The sequence below is a fragment of the Erigeron canadensis genome, chromosome 9 (assembly GCF_010389155.1).
Source record: "Erigeron canadensis isolate Cc75 chromosome 9, C_canadensis_v1, whole genome shotgun sequence".
Taxonomy (NCBI): Eukaryota; Viridiplantae; Streptophyta; class Magnoliopsida; order Asterales; family Asteraceae; genus Erigeron; species Erigeron canadensis.
Window position 1 is genome coordinate 8,798,407 of NC_057769.1, and position 17,538 is coordinate 8,815,944.

The window sequence follows — 17,538 nt, forward strand, 5'->3', positions numbered from 1 at the left end:
CTTTTTTTGGACAAAAAAGTCTTTGAATAGCTTATTACCATTGGAGTAAATAGCTTTTTTATTCAAAAGTTTGATAATCCTCAAGCTATTTGATCAAAAACTTTTTTCTATATACTCACACTAACTTTTGAATTTCATTCATTAAAATACTTTTTTATAAGTTTAACTAGCACTCATAATTTAATATCATAAATTTATAGTAGGGACATTGAAAGAAAATCTTTGATAAGTTGATACCATTGTGAATGCTCTTAGTATTTGTTTCATCTACAATAATTCTCTCAAAAACGCAATAATACTATTACCAATATATTTTGTCAAAGTAAAGTAATATCTTTATATATAATAAAAGAGAATTGTCTTACAAAACTATTTTTAGAAAATAACATTATGTGGCATGTTTATATTTTTTTCCAAAAAATTTTATTTTATTTATGATGTCATATTTAATATTGAATATTTTTAAAGATAAATTGTTCATTAAATACTTATTTTAAATTTCTAAAAATATTTAAAAATATTTTTATGTTTTGTTAATGCAATAGGTACCCATATATCTATAATCCCTTATAAAATATATTGGACTCCCTATTCTAGAAATTCAATATCCTCATATTGCCCCTAATTCACACGTCACCTCTAATTCTATATCTCTAAACACAATCAGACAAACACCTTACCAAGATCTAACACACAGTCACTTCTTTCTCTCCTTCATATTTACACACACGCATATTGATTCCCCCACTGTTTTGTATTATTATCACCTTTTAACTGCGCAACGTGCGGACAACAACCCTCGTATATATAAATTATGTTAGTCAATTTAATAACTCCAAACCAAGTTATAATATGTCAATAACAAAAATTATATATACATATATATAACTTTTTTCCTTTTAAAAGTTTTAGCTAAAAAACCCGGGTACCCGGGTTAAACCCGGGTTTTTTAGCTAGTTTTGTTACTAAAATAGAATACTCACCACAATGTAATACGAGTAGTACTTTTAAAAAACAAACGGTTACATATGGTGGTACGAACAAATTCATGAATTGTACATATAAATTTACTATATTAAACTTACACTTTACGCGGGACTTATCGAAAACATAAAAAAAAAAATACAATAACTAATAGTTACATTATTATTCACAATTTATGATATAGAACACTGTTAGATTACGACTAATGCAAAACATAAAATTATACTTTATAAATATAGAATACATGTTAAATATGTTAAAACATGACTAATAAAACATAAATACTTATAAATCATAAAATCTTTTTTATATTTTTTTAAAAAATATAATATAATAAATTCATTTCAAAATATAAACATAATATAATAAACAATTTCGTTTAGAAAAAGATAATTATCATTGAATTTATAAAAAAAATATTATAATATATATAAACATTTGTATCACTACTAGAAAAATAGTCTTTAATGACACCTAAATTATGACACACGTATAATAATGACACGCAAAAATGTGTATCATAAAAAAACTGTCATAACTTGTACAATTTAAAGGCTAGATGACCGACAATTTTTAGTGTCATAAAAAAACGTCCTCTAACGCGGAGTACGCTTACATTTTGCTTGTCATCCCAAAATAAGGCGACACTTTTTTCAGGCGGCAAGTTTAATTTACTCCAAAAAAATTCAAATCACTTCTCCAAAAATTAAACCCTTCCCCCAAAACCATCCTATCCTTCCTTCACCTCCATTCATCCCCGATCTCCTCCCTCAGTCACTCTCACACACGTTTCTCCAAAACCCTAATAATCTCATTATTATAAACAACGATAATAGCTGGATCTCATAATTCATCTTTTGATTAATTGTTATAATTATACTTATAATAACTAGGGCTCAAATCAATCAAAATTTTTTATATATTTCAATTTTAATTTAGGGCTCCGATGTTCTTCACGCACAATTTCCTTCCCTTGTTTTCACTCCTGTTGCTTGTAAGTTAATTAAAATTAAATTTTAGTTGATTGTAACTACTTGCTATGTTAATTAATAATTTGAAGTGTAATTCAGTTGTTATGAAATGATTATTGTATCTCTCACAAGTAATTAGTTGAAATGGAAAATATTGGTGGCGATATATATATATATATATATATATATATGTATACACATGTGCGTATCTGTATCTATATTCTATAGTATATCTGTGTCTATAGGTGTAGTGTTAAGTGCTGAATTTGAATGTATGCTATGTTGATTATATTCTCTGTCTATTGGTGTTACTTTATCATAGAAGGGGGTTCTTCTTTAGATAATTATATACTGATAGATAATTTGTGTATATAATGTAAAATTAAATACAAGATAATTAAGGATGTGTTTAGTTGGATATGGTGACATTGAACTTAACGGGGGCTCACATTTTTTTTTATACAAGAACGGGAACCAGTGGAATTCACATTTTTTGTGAATTAACGACTGATCTATGTTTCTTTTGATGTCTACATTAACGGTTGATGGTTCAAACTTTGAAGTTTATCAGTTGTTGATGATCAGTTTCTGCTTTTGTGGTTTATTTGTAGGTTCATTGTCTTACCTACTTTTTTTTCTCTCGCTTGGTCAATGTCACAACTTGGTCTTACATATTTACGTAGACTTTAGTCTGCGATACTAGAGAAACGAGATACTAAATCAACTAAATTACATAATGACTCGTTCTGTATAATAATCTTTAATGTCGATATACCTTGTGTTGTTTGAACATGTGATTACATTGGCAAGTAAATGCTAGTAGATTATGTCTTTTTGGTATTACAATGTAATAGTTGTTAATTAATAGTTGGCATTGTATGATGTTTATACTAGTTCATAGCAGCCAGGTCATATGGATCTCCTGTTGGGAATCGTAAAACTGGGAAGTCATCAGTATTTTTGTTGTTTAATCTCAAAGAGAGGAGTAAGTTCTAGAGTGAATATGTCATACGCAGTGGTATGCATGTCTCTTTTCTCTTCTATTATCGCTTTATCGTTTTGTTTCTGTCTGCTGCCCCTGTTCCACCTAGTAAAGGATTTTGTTCTACGCCAACTTTGTTTCTCTAGCTATTTCCTTTAATATCTTGTAAAATTAGAGATTTGAAATACCTTTTAAAAATCAATGAGAAATAATGAGATAGTTGTTGTTTTTGTTGTTATTTAAGTTGCATCATTGAAAACTCTCACTAAAACTTCAAAAGCCTTTTTTTTTCAATCATCAGAGTAAAATTCCAAGAGGTAAGACAGTAATACACTCACGTGGCCACGTCCTTTCTTAATTAATTAACAGTGATTCTACAATTCTGGAATTTTCGTTTTACCAAAAAACATGGGTTTTACCAAACTTCATCGGAAAACTCCCACCAGCAAACGCACCTTCGCCATCACCGGAAAATGCCCACCAGCCATCGAACCTCCGCATCAACGTTTTTTCAAATTTTGAAATTGGTAATGTGAAACAGGGGGATCTTGATGAGGAGATCGAAATTGAGTTGAAAATCACTAGATTGTACCAAAGTCCCATGTTACTCTCTTTTCTTGATGGGTTTCCGGCACCTGTGGTGGCGCTACTGGTAACGGCGGACCAAATAACTGATCTGAACATATTTTTGAAATGAAAAGAATCTAGATGTATATACTAAGGGTGCGTTTAGTTCAAGAAAACTCCTTTGTTTTACATTTTCATTTTCCAATAAAACATGGAAAACAGGAAACGCGTTCAAATTGTAATTTTTTAGAAAAGTTTTCCTAGAAAATGAAAATTTCTTTTTCCAACTTTTGCACTGAAATTAGAAAACTGTTTTTTTCAGTTTTTGTTTTCACTTTTCTATTTTCTAAACCTAAAATTAGAAAACAAGTGAATTTGAACATGTTTTCTAGTTTTCTAAAATGGAAAAATGAAAACTCCATTTTTTATTTTGAACGCGTTTTCAAAATTTTCAAAGGTTTTTTAAAAATGAAAAACCTTTTCATTTTCTAGAAAACTAGAAATGGAAAACTTAAAAACATTTTCTCCAACTAAACGCGCCCTAAGTTGTTGATGTTGTTTTGAAGGTGAACATGATGATTCATGTTCATTACAGTATTATATGATGCTCAAATATTAATTTGTTAGAAGTTGGAAAAGAAGATGGGGAACAAAGACAGTGATGATAAGGAGTGTTTTGACATATGTGTGTGATGTTACTTGCAGAGTGGGTGTACACATCGTTGTTAGATGAAGAATTGAATGGGATTGATAGGTATAGATGGAGGTACTGGATAAATGGATGAATAAACAATTTTGTTGTCAAGAAATAGTTTGATGTTAAACAAGGAATTGAATGGCTTATGTGTTAAAAATTTTGTTGCAACCCGCAAAAACATGTCCACATAAGCAAAAACATGACGCGGTCTCCTTATACATATTTTAGCCGGGTTTTTTCCCCATAATAGAACTTTTTTCTCTTTGGACCCCGGAAAAGGTATTTGAGACAAGTTGGATGACTTTCCAAATAATTAGCCCTAATTTGTTTACAAGCAATTCTAACTATTAGGCTTTATTCTTGTTAGTCTATCAAGTACCATTTTAGATACGTTGATTAACCTTATACTGATACGAGTACAAATTATCATTAGTAAACAGATTCTCCTATACTGATACAAATTATCATTCGTTGATTTTCATCCGCTCTTTCAAATGTTCTCTTATGTAGTCTTGTGCTTCTATGGAATAAACGGATTAATTAGTGAAAGATTACAGATTAGATAGGAGCTGCAGCCTGACTACTAGATTCTAATACAACACAGATATACTGGATATGTTGTCCAAAGTTTATCTGATCATGAAATGCACAATGCTACCGTATCAAAGTATATACTACTTTACTAACTCGGGTCAAAACCTTCATATCATTATTAATCTATTATCGTCCTACTAAGAGACTAAGAAATAACATAGTTACAAAAAGAAGATTCTTCACTCTACAAGACTGACAGTTCAAAACCCACAACTTTTGGTTAATAGCAATTTACCATTCATGTCTTTCTCAAATGAATTCATGTATTGGATGAGATGAAATGGAATGACACATGTCAGTACTTCATTGGCTACTCTTGTACCCAAGTATCTCAATAGATTGTTAACACATGTACATGTCACCTAGATTTCAAGCCCGGCCCCGAAATATATTCTCAGCCAACAGCATTACAGGAGCATGGATACACGTCCAACAGATCATCATCTATATCGTCCGTTAACTTGTATATACATCCTTTTCTCACATCCCATAAACTCACCAAACCAATCTTTGCTTACATCCTTTTCTGCAAATCCTATCTTTGCCCAACAAAAACATGGCAACTACAACAATGTCTTTATCGTCTTTAACAGGACAAGCAGCGAGACCTGTTCCATTTGCATCAGGGGTTTCCGGTAACGGAAACGTGTCAATGAGGAAAGCAGCCGCAAAAGCTGCAATGTCTAGCAGCCCATGGTACGGTCCAGACAGAGTCAAGTACCTGGGACCATTCTCTGGTGAGGCTCCTTCATACCTTACTGGTGAGTTTCCTGGTGACTATGGCTGGGACACTGCTGGTCTATCTGCTGATCCTGAAACCTTTGCCAAGAACCGTGAGCTTGAGGTCATCCACTGCAGATGGGCAATGCTTGGAGCTCTTGGGTGTGTTTTCCCCGAGCTCTTGGCCCGTAATGGTGTCAAGTTTGGAGAAGCTGTATGGTTCAAGGCTGGGTCACAGATCTTTAGCGAGGGAGGACTTGACTACTTGGGTAACCCAAGTTTGGTCCATGCACAGAGCATATTAGCCATTTGGGCTACTCAAGTAATCCTAATGGGTGCAGTTGAGGGTTACCGAGTAGCTGGTGGACCACTTGGAGAGGTAGTTGACCCGCTTTATCCTGGTGGGAGCTTTGACCCATTGGGACTTGCTGATGATCCTGAAAGTTTTGCTGGGTTGAAGGTCAAAGAGATAAAGAATGGTAGATTAGCTATGTTCTCGATGTTTGGATTCTTTGTGCAAGCTATCGTGACTGGGAAGGGTCCATTGGAGAACCTTGCAGACCATCTTGCTGACCCTGTTAGCAACAATGCCTGGTCTTATGCCACTAACTTTGTTCCCGGAAAGTGAAAATGAAGTAAAAGTATATGAATGTACTTGTAAATTATCCAAAAATGTAATTGATTATATGAGTACTTGCTGACATTGTTATCATTTTAGCTCTTTTCTGTTGGGAGTTTACCATTATACTAAATCAAACTCGTGCAGTAGATGACTATTGCAGGGAACTATAGAATACGTTTGAGTAAAGGTAGTAAAGGGGTTCAGGCGGGTGAGTTGGGTTTGGGTCAAAGTGAGTTACATTATTATGGGTCAAGATGAATGGAATCGGGTGGGTTGACCCCAAAGTTCCAAACAGTTTTTGTCCAAAACTAGTTATCTCTCTAACGGGTATATATTATCTCAAATATGATTATAAACTGTTAGTATATGTTTGCCTTAAAAAGCTACTTTATATTATCATGACGTTTAGACCGGTTATAAATCCAGCATAATCTGAATCGACTAATAACAATAATGGTTTAAATTGCGATCTTAACATAATTCCTCCACCTAAGAAAATACCCTAAGAAAATGCAAAATGATGAAATTGTCATGATTTGAAGATGCGATAAAAATCTACTTCGCAGAGAAGACAACATATCAAACTAAGTTCATTCCTGAGAAGGTTATTACAAAAAGAGAAGTCGAAATTACATTACCGATAATCAAGTGGAAAACTCTTGCCTTTGAAGACAGAAAGGTTTGGTCTTCACTCCCTACATAATGGTCAAAGGTTCTTCGAGAAATAGCATCTTTTCTTAGGATAAGGTTTTTTACATCTTATCTCCCCATACGGCCATACCTCATGAAACATCAAACTGTATACTCTTGTTACTTTACTTTCACATACCAATAAAAATAGTATGTCTCATTTCACTCATACCTCGTGAAACATGGGATTTGATTGTTATGCTACTTTACATACAGATGATCAACAAAAAGAAAATGTGAACATGTTAAAAAATTGAATATGCTGCAAACCGTAAGTATAAATTACCATTTTCCAGGAAAAGAAATACAAGATACGAATCAACAACTAGGTCAATATGATAACATGGTGATTAAAAAGAAAAGGTCAACGAGTAATTAAAAGATGGAAGTAGGGATTGATCGAAGACCCCATGGAGTTTTTTTAGCCAAGCCAAGAAGATTAACTACGCTACACGGCTGTCTTCAGTCGATTTCGTGTTGGTCGCTGCTCTGATTAAGTCAGCACATACGCCCATCCAGTCTTTAACCTGACGGGATGGCATTGGATAGTTCTAGTGGCTTTTTTCAAGTGCCACCAGCACACGGTGGAGTTGTTTGCTTGCGCAACCGGGCTCAGGTTATTATTTCCTACCATGGATCTCTTACCCACACAAAGACTGATAACTACGTGTTGTTGCACCGAGATTTAAATGATGCACCACCACACCGTGATAATGAAGCCCGCGATATAATCCTTCTCGTTAGGAGGTTCAAACATCCAAGGTTCGTCAACTAAACCAAGTCCTTCAACCATCTTAATGCCCCCACTCGGGTCACAGACTCCCGTTACAGAGTCCGGCGGTGTTAAAGGTTTGGGTGCTGTTTTTAAAGTCAATAACGCCTGTTACCTGAGCGATGTGGGACAACACTTATACTCACATGAAATATCAACAAAGATTGATAATGTTCATAAAAGCCACCCATATATCTTATTGTTTTTTCTTTAGGTCGTTAATTTATAAGAAAGGGATTTATAGACCATCTAAAATATTACTAGTATTTTTTTCCATCTATAGTAATTATCGCAAAATCTATTATTATGACAGTAATATTCTTGAAGTTATTGACAAAACCAATATATTCTCAAGGTAAATTAATATTTGATATATTAAATTGTTGGCACGAAAATGATTAAGATTTTTGTTACTAAACTAACAAGACCTACCCGAGCAATATGATGGTACTTTCTTATTACATTACATAGATGTATAAAATAATACATAAATTGTTTATATAAATATATTTTCTATGAAGTATTATATAGTTTATTATCAAAAGATTTAAGCAGGCCATCAAAAAAAATTCAAACTAAAGCGCTTGAAACTTAAAACATACTGTACACAGTTACTTATAATTCAATGAAAAAAATGCATTGATTTTCATACTACTATTTTTACAAGTAATATAAAATGACATTAAAACTTTTATTTTATTTTTTAAATTGTTGAGACTCGAGAGTGGTTTGATGATGCTTAGGGGTGTAATAGAGCCGAGTCAAGCTCGAACTCCACTCGATTGTAAAACTCGAAACTCGACTCGAGCTCGACCGAGCTTTTATTTTCAAGCTCGAGCTCGCGTTATGTGTCGACACTTTTGAGCTTGACTCGGGTCAAGAATTAAATTCAGTTTGAAATAATACTAGTCCTATAAGCTCGACAATTTCAAACTCGACTCAATTAAGCTCGACTCGATAAGAAATAATCATGTAAAAGTATATAATATTCAAGGTTAAATTGTAAATAAACACAAGCTCGATTAAGCTCGCGATCTTTTCGAGTAGGACATATTAAGGCTTGAGCTCGACTCGAATGTCTACTCGAGTAGCTTGAGCTCGGCTCGGCTCAGCTAAGTCCGAGTCGATTTCGAATAATTAGCGAGTCGATTTTGGGTAGCTCGCGAACTGTATTGTCTCGTTTACACCCCTAATGATGCTCATTGTTATTTGCTAAATGGAAGAAAAATAATGTAAACTGCCGATCCCGTTTGCTAGACGGAAACAATAAATAATACTAAAAATTTCACAAATAAATAATATTAAAAATGAATAAAAAGTATAAATTTTATTTTTAAATATTAAACTGCAATGACATTAACAAGGATTTTAAAATAATAAAGTGACTATTAAATAATTATACAAAATAATTACAAAATTAGCCATTATTATGGGCACGGTTTATGTATATGTAATGCGTTAAAAGCTAACCATAACTCATAAATAATAGCTTTGTTAAAGGCGGCTAACTAAATAAATTGTATTAGATAAAATATATAAAAACACAATAACAAAAATTTAATGTGTGTAGAAATAGACATAAAGATGTGTCTAACATTGAATGATTAACACATGACAAAGTCAGTGATATTAAAAAAGTTTGTATTTGTCGATTTATGTGTATTCCTATCCTTAGGGATTAGACTAAGAAGTATTTGAAGAAAAATTAACACGGTACTCGTTTTGTTATTGGGTGGTGATGGCAATGACTTTGTTAGTGGTGTGGGTGTTGAGTTGTGATGCAGGTTATTGTAAATGCTATTGATGTAAAGATAGTGATGGAAATATTTTTAAAGATTGAAAGATACTCGTATAATTTGTGTGGTGACGTCAACGATTAGTGATGATAGACGTGTGATAAAAGTTAGTAATTAATTTAAATAAGTAATAAAGATGTTTGAAAAAATAAGACACTAATAATGCGAATTAATAAAGATATTTGAAAAAATAAGACACTCACTCCATTCGTTAGTTTTAAATAAATAGAAAGGAATGAAGATGATTAGATAGTGATAAAAAAGGAAAAAATAATAGTAGATAACATGCATTCTTGAGTTTATGGAGAAGGAAAAGAAAAAGAAATATTTTTACAAAAGTAACCTTTTGATAATATTTATAAGACTTTGTTGAATGCTAAAATTGAAGACTAGTATGATAATTACACACAAAGGTTTTTTCTTTTCTTTCCAAATTTTGTCAATTTGGCAAGAAAACTTTTGGAGTTAAAACTTTAAAATTATCTTATCTTTTCTTTCCCTTTTTTTGATTAGGAAAACTCAAGAATGAAAAAACAAGATATTTTTTTATCATTTCTTTTCTTATCCTTTAAAAATAAACTCAAGAATGTAGTGTATTAAGATAGTCATTTCACATTTCTCCCTTTTATATATTTTCGATTCAGAGGTCATGGGTTCGATTCTCATCCTATGCAAAGGTTGGAGGACATTTTCTACCATTTAAGTAAAACTGGAAACAGCCTCTCTACTTAGGTAGATGTAAGATCTGCTTACATCTTAACCTCCTCCATACACCGTCGAAGTATTGGGGCTCAAAACGCGAGCACTGGGCGTTTATATTTTCGATTCAAAATAGTTGTTCTTTGAGAAAGACAAGAATCAATCATGAAATGAATCAGAATTTTCAAAAGATGAATAGATGATAAAGAATTTGTGACAAACTTTTCAGATAAATTCTTGCTTACAAATCAACTACTGTACTTAAATTAAAACTAACCTCATAAACATAACAAAACAAAAAAAATGAGATCCAAATTAATCACCACAATTCTCTTAAATAACTTTCACAAATCATCATCATCATCTAAAAAACTATTATTAAATCCTTTAATTCCTCAATTATATAATCGATCCTCAACTGAAAACCCTAATTTTAAGATATTTAAGAGATGCCACGTCGGACATTCTCATCACCAGGATCAAACTAGTCAAGAAGGCGAGAGAATATTCCGGCTTGGTCTCGCCGCCGATGTCGGTTTGACCGCCGGAAAAGTATTGACCGGTTATTTATCTGGTAGTACTGCCATTATTGCTGATGCTGCTCATTCTGTATCTGATGTGGTAATTAGTAATTACTTTCTCTTTATTTTTTATTTTTTTTTACTGTAGTAACTTATTTGATTATCATTATTTATTACTATTATATATAAGTTAAAGACTTTTTAGTTATTTTTATTATTGCATTATATACTTTAAGTTACTTGTAGTTATCGAACGTAAGTGCGCTGAAATGTATATAACTTGTCACATTTTGCGAATTGTGTGAATTTAACTTTTAAACCGTACTGCCCCGTGTATAATGTATCTAACCGCTTATAGTTTGTAAATAAGTGACATGACGTCGTTTTTGGTGACGTGTCAACTTATATGGTTGTCGGATTAACAAAACACGACTTACAAGGTAATTAGATACATAAAAATGTAATGAAGTGAATATCTGATAGACTTGATAGGATATAGATGGTTTGTAAGGTGGATACAAAGGCTAGGTAGCAAAACGTGACAAGTTATTCCTTTTACATAACGATTGTCTATGCTGATGTTTAAACCTAAAAGGAAATACTTTTTAAATTACTGATTTACTTTTTGTATAGGTTCTTAGTGGCGTTGCGTTGCTATCATTTAGAGCTTCAAGGGTTCCAAAGGACAAAGAACATCCATATGGTCACTTTTGATTTGTACCGACTCTCTTCTCCATTGATTTAATCATTAGTTTGCTGCTCTATACGTTTCCCGATCGTGTTGTTAAGAGTTAGGACAAGCTACTAAGAAAATATTTGAACAGCGATATCTTGTTATCGTTACAATTCAAGACTATGTAGGATCACCCTTAGATATAAGTTACTTGTATGAAAAAGATTTTTGTTTCAGAAAAAATTCATTAGCATGTTCCATTCGAAGCATTTAGAAATAAATTTAGTTTCCTCTCTTTGCTAGTAAGCCGGGGTGCATTTGTTTCCATTATTATTAGTGCACTGTTTCATGCGAAGGGTTTGGTCTTTAAAACAAGATGCTTTAATATAATTTCAAGCAAAGCTTTGTTTATGAGTTATGACATAAATTAGAAATGGTAATGTGTCTGGATCATTAATAAAACAAAATAGAAGTAAAATATTGCCATATTGGCACCTGACCCATCTACAAAAAGGTAATTTTTACACTTATTGAATTTGTACCCGATTAAAATGCACCCCTGGATTTATCAATGATGGGCATTACCTTTTAGACCATTCTTGAACTTGTTCCTTCGATCGTAGCAATGAACATGATTACTGTCCTACATGTATATATAGCTACTAAAAGCCTACCCTAGATCTAGTTTGTGATGGTCTACTTTGCATCTTTCTGTGGCTACTTATGTAGAAATTCCTTTTGATATACGTCTGTGTCATAATATCTATGCTAGTGATGGAGTTTAAATAAACTCATACATCTATTTAACATGGCTCAAATTCTTGAATGTGATATTTATCTTTACGTTATGTAAACAAACTGCAGGGCATGGCAAGTTCGAGACTTTAGGCGCACTTGGTATCTCAGGTGTACTTTTGATTACAGCTGGAGGTATCGCATGGCATGCTGTGGATGTTTTGATGGTAATCCTTTTATTTTCAATGACTGGGTCTATCATTAACAAACTTGCTTATGATGTTGGGCGAAGAAATGAGCTGTTATATATTTTTTTATTTTTTCAGGGGGTACTGTCAGCAACCTCTGAGGTAGCTAATCAGTCATTGACTAATCAACATGCTCATAGCCATTATCATGGGATTGACATGAATCATCCTATCCTTGCTTTGAATATGACAATCGTGGCAATTGCTGTTAAAGAAGGGTACCTTGAAAATCAAGCACTTTCATTTTTTTCTTCCATCTTTATATTCTCATTAACTCAGGTCTCCTTATACATATTTGTGTTTATGTTATGAACTTATGAGCTATCTTTTGATAAGCTAGTACTTTTAGCTAGTGCGGAAAAGGGGGAAATGTAACCTTAGATTTTATCAGCATTCCATCATTTTTCTTTTCTTTAGATGGAGAATCAAGCAGTAAAATATCAAAACTGACTCCAAGTATGGAAATGTTTTAGAGCCAGATTTTGGGAACTAGTATATATCTTTTGGTTTTAGGTAAAATAAAACAAGTATTAAAGTAAAACAAATAAAACAATAGGTTTTTTTTCACTGAAAATCATCGTGCATCATAAAAATCATAGGGCATCAATTTCTTCGTGAATCTTCGTGCATCAATTTAACCATGATCTAAGGGTCAAGATCTTGTCCTATTTATTTTACTTTAATACTTGTTTTACAATACCCAATCCCTATATCTTTTTAATTGGTTTATTGTTCGTTATATTGAATGGTCACATGATTGTATTCAGATATTTGGCACTGCACACTTCTTGCGGTCTTACTAATTTCTGTGAGCTTATAGAGACATAGCTCCAATGCATCATAATATTATAGTAAATGGTAAGTTTCTTATCTGTATTGCATTGACATTTTCCCTCTGGTTTTATGCATGCAGATTGTATTGGATAACAAAGAGGGCAGGAGAAAGGGCTGGTAGTGGATTGATGAAAGCAAATGCATGGCATCATCGTGCTGACGCTGTTTCATCACTTGTTGCTCTTATAGGGGTCGGTAAGTATCATTGATCCTTGTGTATATAGACATGCGTCTAAATATGTGTGTGTGTGAGAGAGAGACCATTAGTTGTCCATTCAATGAAGTATATAGTGTGACATTGAAGTTACACTATCCTACTTATTTTGCCGGTATTATTTGTGATAAATAATGAACTCCCTTATGCAAACATGGAAAGTTTCATAGAACCAGAACCCATGCCTTAACACTTTTTTTTTCTTTCTGAAAACTTGAGTCTACAATTGGGAATGTAATGTGTTTTGATTGTGCATTAATATCTCTATAAATGTTGATATTAGGTGGATCTATTCTTGGTGTGAGGTTTCTGGACCCCCTTGCTGGACTTGTTGTCTCTGGCATGATCCTAAAGGCTGGACTTCAAACTGGTTACCAGAGGCAATTACTAATTTTCCCTTTACTGTTTTCTTTCCGAAAGTGACACCTGATGAATATAGTAGGCTCTTTGATGCTTGATGTGAAAGTCTATTGAAAGACCTATACATTTGTTTGTCTGTAACTTCATTCTCAATTCATTCTTATTATTCCCATTGAACACCATTTTTGGAAGGATTGGCTTGAAACATGAAACAATGAAACTTGAAGTTTTTTTACACAAATATGTTATGTCATTGATATAGTATGTCCTAGCTTTATTCTGCTTTTTGTAAAGTGAAATCATGAAAGAAGCACATTTCTTACTAACAACCCTGCTTATTTCTCCAGTATCTTGGAACTAGTGGATGCTGCAATACCATTGCAGGATTTGGATCCAATCAGAGAGACAGTATTAAAAGTGAAAGGGGTGGAGGCAAGTTGATTTATTAATTTATTTGTTTCCACATGGCATGTATACTATTTGTTAGAGGTGTAAGAATGGGGCTGTTGTGCAATAGGTGAAAACAGGGTAGTTTTTTTTGTTGCCAGTCGAAAGGGGTCAAGTTGACCTGAAACACTAAATTGTCTTTAGTGTTTTAAGTTTCTTACAACCAATCAGTGGTTCAGCTATTTTTAAAAAGTCTGTTAGTTCAGTAAAGATCTAATATGTTGAATAAAATGATTTAGACAGTTGTACGATATAAAAATCACACAGGGCAACTTTGGTGGTTATCATGGTGTCCGGCCTTTGGCCGACTAAGAGTAAAGCTCTTCCGAAGGGAGACTGGTGTGCACTAGGAAACTTTGCATCCTGCTGGGCCATTTGACCAGTTTCCTATTTTGTTTTTTAATCTTTTTGTTATTGATTATATTTGTTTGGCTTGTTAGAGATAATACATGACCCCAACGACCCGTCCACAAGTAAATAGGTTGAAATTGGGACCTATGCTGCCTGTCCCCTGCTATTATCCTCCCCACACGATACGGCAAACTATATACAAACAGAAAGAGCATTTGCACATATATGGTACCGTAATTTTGTACGGAAAGTAGCCAAGAGTGATATGAAATTCTCGATGTTTTCTCATTAACTCTGATTCAATGTTACAGGGTTGCAGACACCTTAGGGGAAGGAGGGCCGGCTCATCTTTATATCTTGATGTAAAGATTGAGGTGATTTACCTTCTATAAAATCCATCTTGCATACAACTGATGCTGTGGTAACCTATCTGCTTACATGATGGCATACTCACCATTCTTTCAGGTTGATCCATACTGTAGTATTAGCATGGCACATCAAATTGGTGAAAGTGTTCGTTACCATGTTCAGAATTCCCATCCTGAAGTTTCTGAAGTCTTCATACAATTGGGTGTGTGACTTCTTTCTAGAAATACTTGGATTATCACACTATAACCAAACTAAAATTCGAGTCAAGTACGGCTTCTGAATTAAACGGGTCTGAATTCCTTTTTTTGTTTTGTTTCACATTACAGAGCCTACCGCAAAGCAGAAGGTCACGGAAGTAACTTATGATTCAAATTCTTCAGTATTGGAACGTAATGGCATCGAAGAACTGGTTACAAGTATGCTGACATCAAAGTTTTCTGAGGTACAATTCCTACTTTCCATTTTCATGATATGCTACACATTCCATGAGCTCCTCCAGTGTTAGTCAACTGGGGATAAGAATCCTTCCATGATACAAATAATATATATATAAGACAACTTCTAATGAGTACTTAGAGGTGGCTTTTTAGTGTATAGAACCTGTGTCCAAAATTCATTAATCTCAGTTGTGTGTCTGATTATTGTTACAAACCTTACAGTCGGTTCTTAAATAACATGACTTTTGACCGACCAAGTCATCTTATCTATTTAATATAGCCTAAATTTGACATTGGAGAAATAATCCGTAGTGTGAAGTCAGCATATCTTGTGTAAATACTAGCTTTTAGGAATTTAGTCCATAGAGAATAACTTTGGAGGCTCTGAAATGCCAGTTAAGAACTGGCACACAATTCTACACTAATTATACCACCTTAATATATAGCCGGTTTAGTATATTCTTAAAGTTGTTGAATTCACTTTTTATCCTTGTACATACAGTATTGAGCCAACTTCGTGAAGCTTTTAGGCTGATGGCATTGCTTTTTTTTTTTTTTTCCTTTTGAAGAAAATGGTTGTTACGAGTGTAACAAAGCGTGCAATGCAAGACAAGTATTTACTTGAAATCGAGGTATCCATGCCACCTGATGTCTTGATTAGGTAACTAAACTAAAATCACATAACCCCTTTTTACTTATATTTATGTTATGCTTAAGATGATGACTTTGTGGTTGTTTTCGATAGTGATGCGATGAAAGTTGTAGAGGAAGCCAAGAGTCATATATTGGACGCTACCTCCAACTCCATGCAGGTTAGCTTTCGGCTGAAACTAAACGATTCAATATGCTAGAGTCTCCAAGAGTTGCGACTAATGTAAGGGCATGTAGCTGCTACAAGATAGAAAATTATTGATTTATGATTGGAGCCTGATGAATAAGAATTGCGAGGCAATAAGTTTTGTACATGCTATATAAATTTCAAACACAAATGTGACTTTCTTTAATGCTCATCTTCAATGGCTAGGATTCCATTGCTCAATATACACAGAAAGAGAGCATTTTATTACTTGTTTCTTCGGATTATGAAATATGAAAATACATAACAGTATAACACAATGGTTTGACAAGAAAGAAAAAAAGGGCGCTATAAAATTTTCGCTAACTGATCAATAATCCATGTTTTTTCGCCTACATTTCCAATCTCCAATCGTCTTTTCCATTAAGCTCGAGTTAAATCGAGGAATTTTTTTTGTAAAGAAATAACACTGTAATAATCCAAGCTTTGTGAGGATTCAGTTAATATCTATATCTATACCCCATGAAAGTTACACAAGAAGAATTGTCTATAATATCTTCCCCACAATTACAACCCTCCCTTTTCACATAGCCGAAAGAGAATGCAGTTATCAAACCTCCCTTCGTCACGTCATCTTGCGTGCTATAATTTATTCTCGCTGCAACACACGGGTACCATGCTAGTTATTTATTATTGAAAAAAACCCAACTTAAATGTCACACCCCACCAAATCATTTTGGCAAGTTATGACTATAAAGGAATCATAACACAAATTGTACAGAAAACGACTACTAAACGTGTCGTTTTTATTCATTAATATGAACATTTCAAGACATAACCTTACAATAAAGTAGCTAGGAAACACATAAGAGTTCTTATTCATTATCCAATACAAGACTCTTGAATGCCTCGTAAGAGATTTCTACTCCGCTCCATGAAATTCCATAACACTAGTTTTATGAGAAATACATGCTAAAACGTCAATATAAAGTTGGTGAATCATAGGTTTATCGTATCAACATAGTTTTTGGATCACAAGGCTTTCATATACATATTACATAATATATAGTACTATAGCACTTAGCTCCCAATACCAAAGCTTAACGATGTTACCTTTAGCCCATGCGCAATACTTTCATTCCTAAGTACTATGGATCAAATATCATGCACTCATTTGATCATGCCGATCAAGTTAGCGCCCGGGTGAGGGTGTCAAACCCAATAGATCTATTCACAAATATTCGCGTTTATGTCCATTAATGAGGGTATTGAAATAGAGGACATAGTGAAATGCATAAACAACTGAGGCAACATATAATAACAAAGTACTTGTGTCCATCTGTAAAAACAAATAAAAAAAATGTGCATGTATTCTCACCCCAAATTTAAAAGGGGATATAGTGACAACGAAGTTTTGATGATTTCCGATCTACAAACGTCCTAAACAAATTATGAGATT

At 33.4% G+C, this 17,538-nt stretch overlaps 2 protein-coding genes and 1 long non-coding RNA gene across 4 annotated transcripts; all 3 read left to right on the forward strand.

Annotated features, from left to right (window-relative positions):
* The first annotated feature begins 1,647 nt into the window (after positions 1–1,647).
* On the forward strand, positions 1,648–3,175 carry LOC122582805. Its single transcript, XR_006321247.1, has 2 exons — positions 1,648–1,978; positions 2,850–3,175. It is a non-coding gene; the product is annotated as an uncharacterized LOC122582805 (long non-coding RNA).
* A 2,042-nt stretch (positions 3,176–5,217) lies between these two features.
* LOC122582803 (chlorophyll a-b binding protein of LHCII type 1-like) lies at positions 5,218–6,227 on the forward strand. Its single transcript, XM_043755239.1, has one exon. The coding sequence runs from the start codon at positions 5,352–5,354 to the stop codon at positions 6,141–6,143; it is 792 nt and encodes a 263-aa protein (XP_043611174.1). The 5' UTR covers positions 5,218–5,351; the 3' UTR covers positions 6,144–6,227.
* A 3,979-nt stretch (positions 6,228–10,206) lies between these two features.
* Positions 10,207–16,324, forward strand: LOC122582398 (metal tolerance protein 2). Of its 2 annotated transcripts, XM_043754785.1 has the most exons (12): positions 10,230–10,715; positions 11,249–11,318; positions 12,153–12,250; positions 12,350–12,489; positions 13,185–13,300; positions 13,603–13,699; positions 14,027–14,111; positions 14,789–14,851; positions 14,943–15,048; positions 15,173–15,288; positions 15,853–15,944; positions 16,029–16,324. In XM_043754785.1, the coding sequence occupies exons 1-12, from the start codon at positions 10,398–10,400 to the stop codon at positions 16,132–16,134; spliced, it is 1,407 nt and encodes a 468-aa protein (XP_043610720.1). In that variant the 5' UTR covers positions 10,230–10,397; the 3' UTR covers positions 16,135–16,324. The 2 variants fall into 2 exon arrangements, with proteins under 2 accessions (XP_043610721.1, XP_043610720.1); XM_043754786.1 differs by lacking the exons at positions 15,853–15,944; positions 16,029–16,324 and having other exon boundaries at positions 10,207–10,715; positions 14,943–15,050; positions 15,173–15,282.
* Positions 16,325–17,538: the final 1,214 nt, after the last annotated feature.

What these genes read in the sequence shown, in the direction of transcription:
- LOC122582803 (XM_043755239.1), top strand. Translation starts at nt 5,352, where the DNA reads ATGGCAACTACAACAATGTCTTTATCGTCTTTAACAGGACAAGCAGCG.
- LOC122582398 (XM_043754785.1), top strand. Translation starts at nt 10,398, where the DNA reads ATGAGATCCAAATTAATCACCACAATTCTCTTAAATAACTTTCACAAA. An exon ending in ATCTTGATGTAAAGATTGAG is followed by an intron (nt 14,852 to 14,942) that starts GTGATTTACCTT and finishes CCATTCTTTCAG; the next exon opens with GTTGATCCATACTGTAGTAT. An exon ending in TGAAGTCTTCATACAATTGG is followed by an intron (nt 15,049 to 15,172) that starts GTGTGTGACTTC and finishes TTCACATTACAG; the next exon opens with AGCCTACCGCAAAGCAGAAG.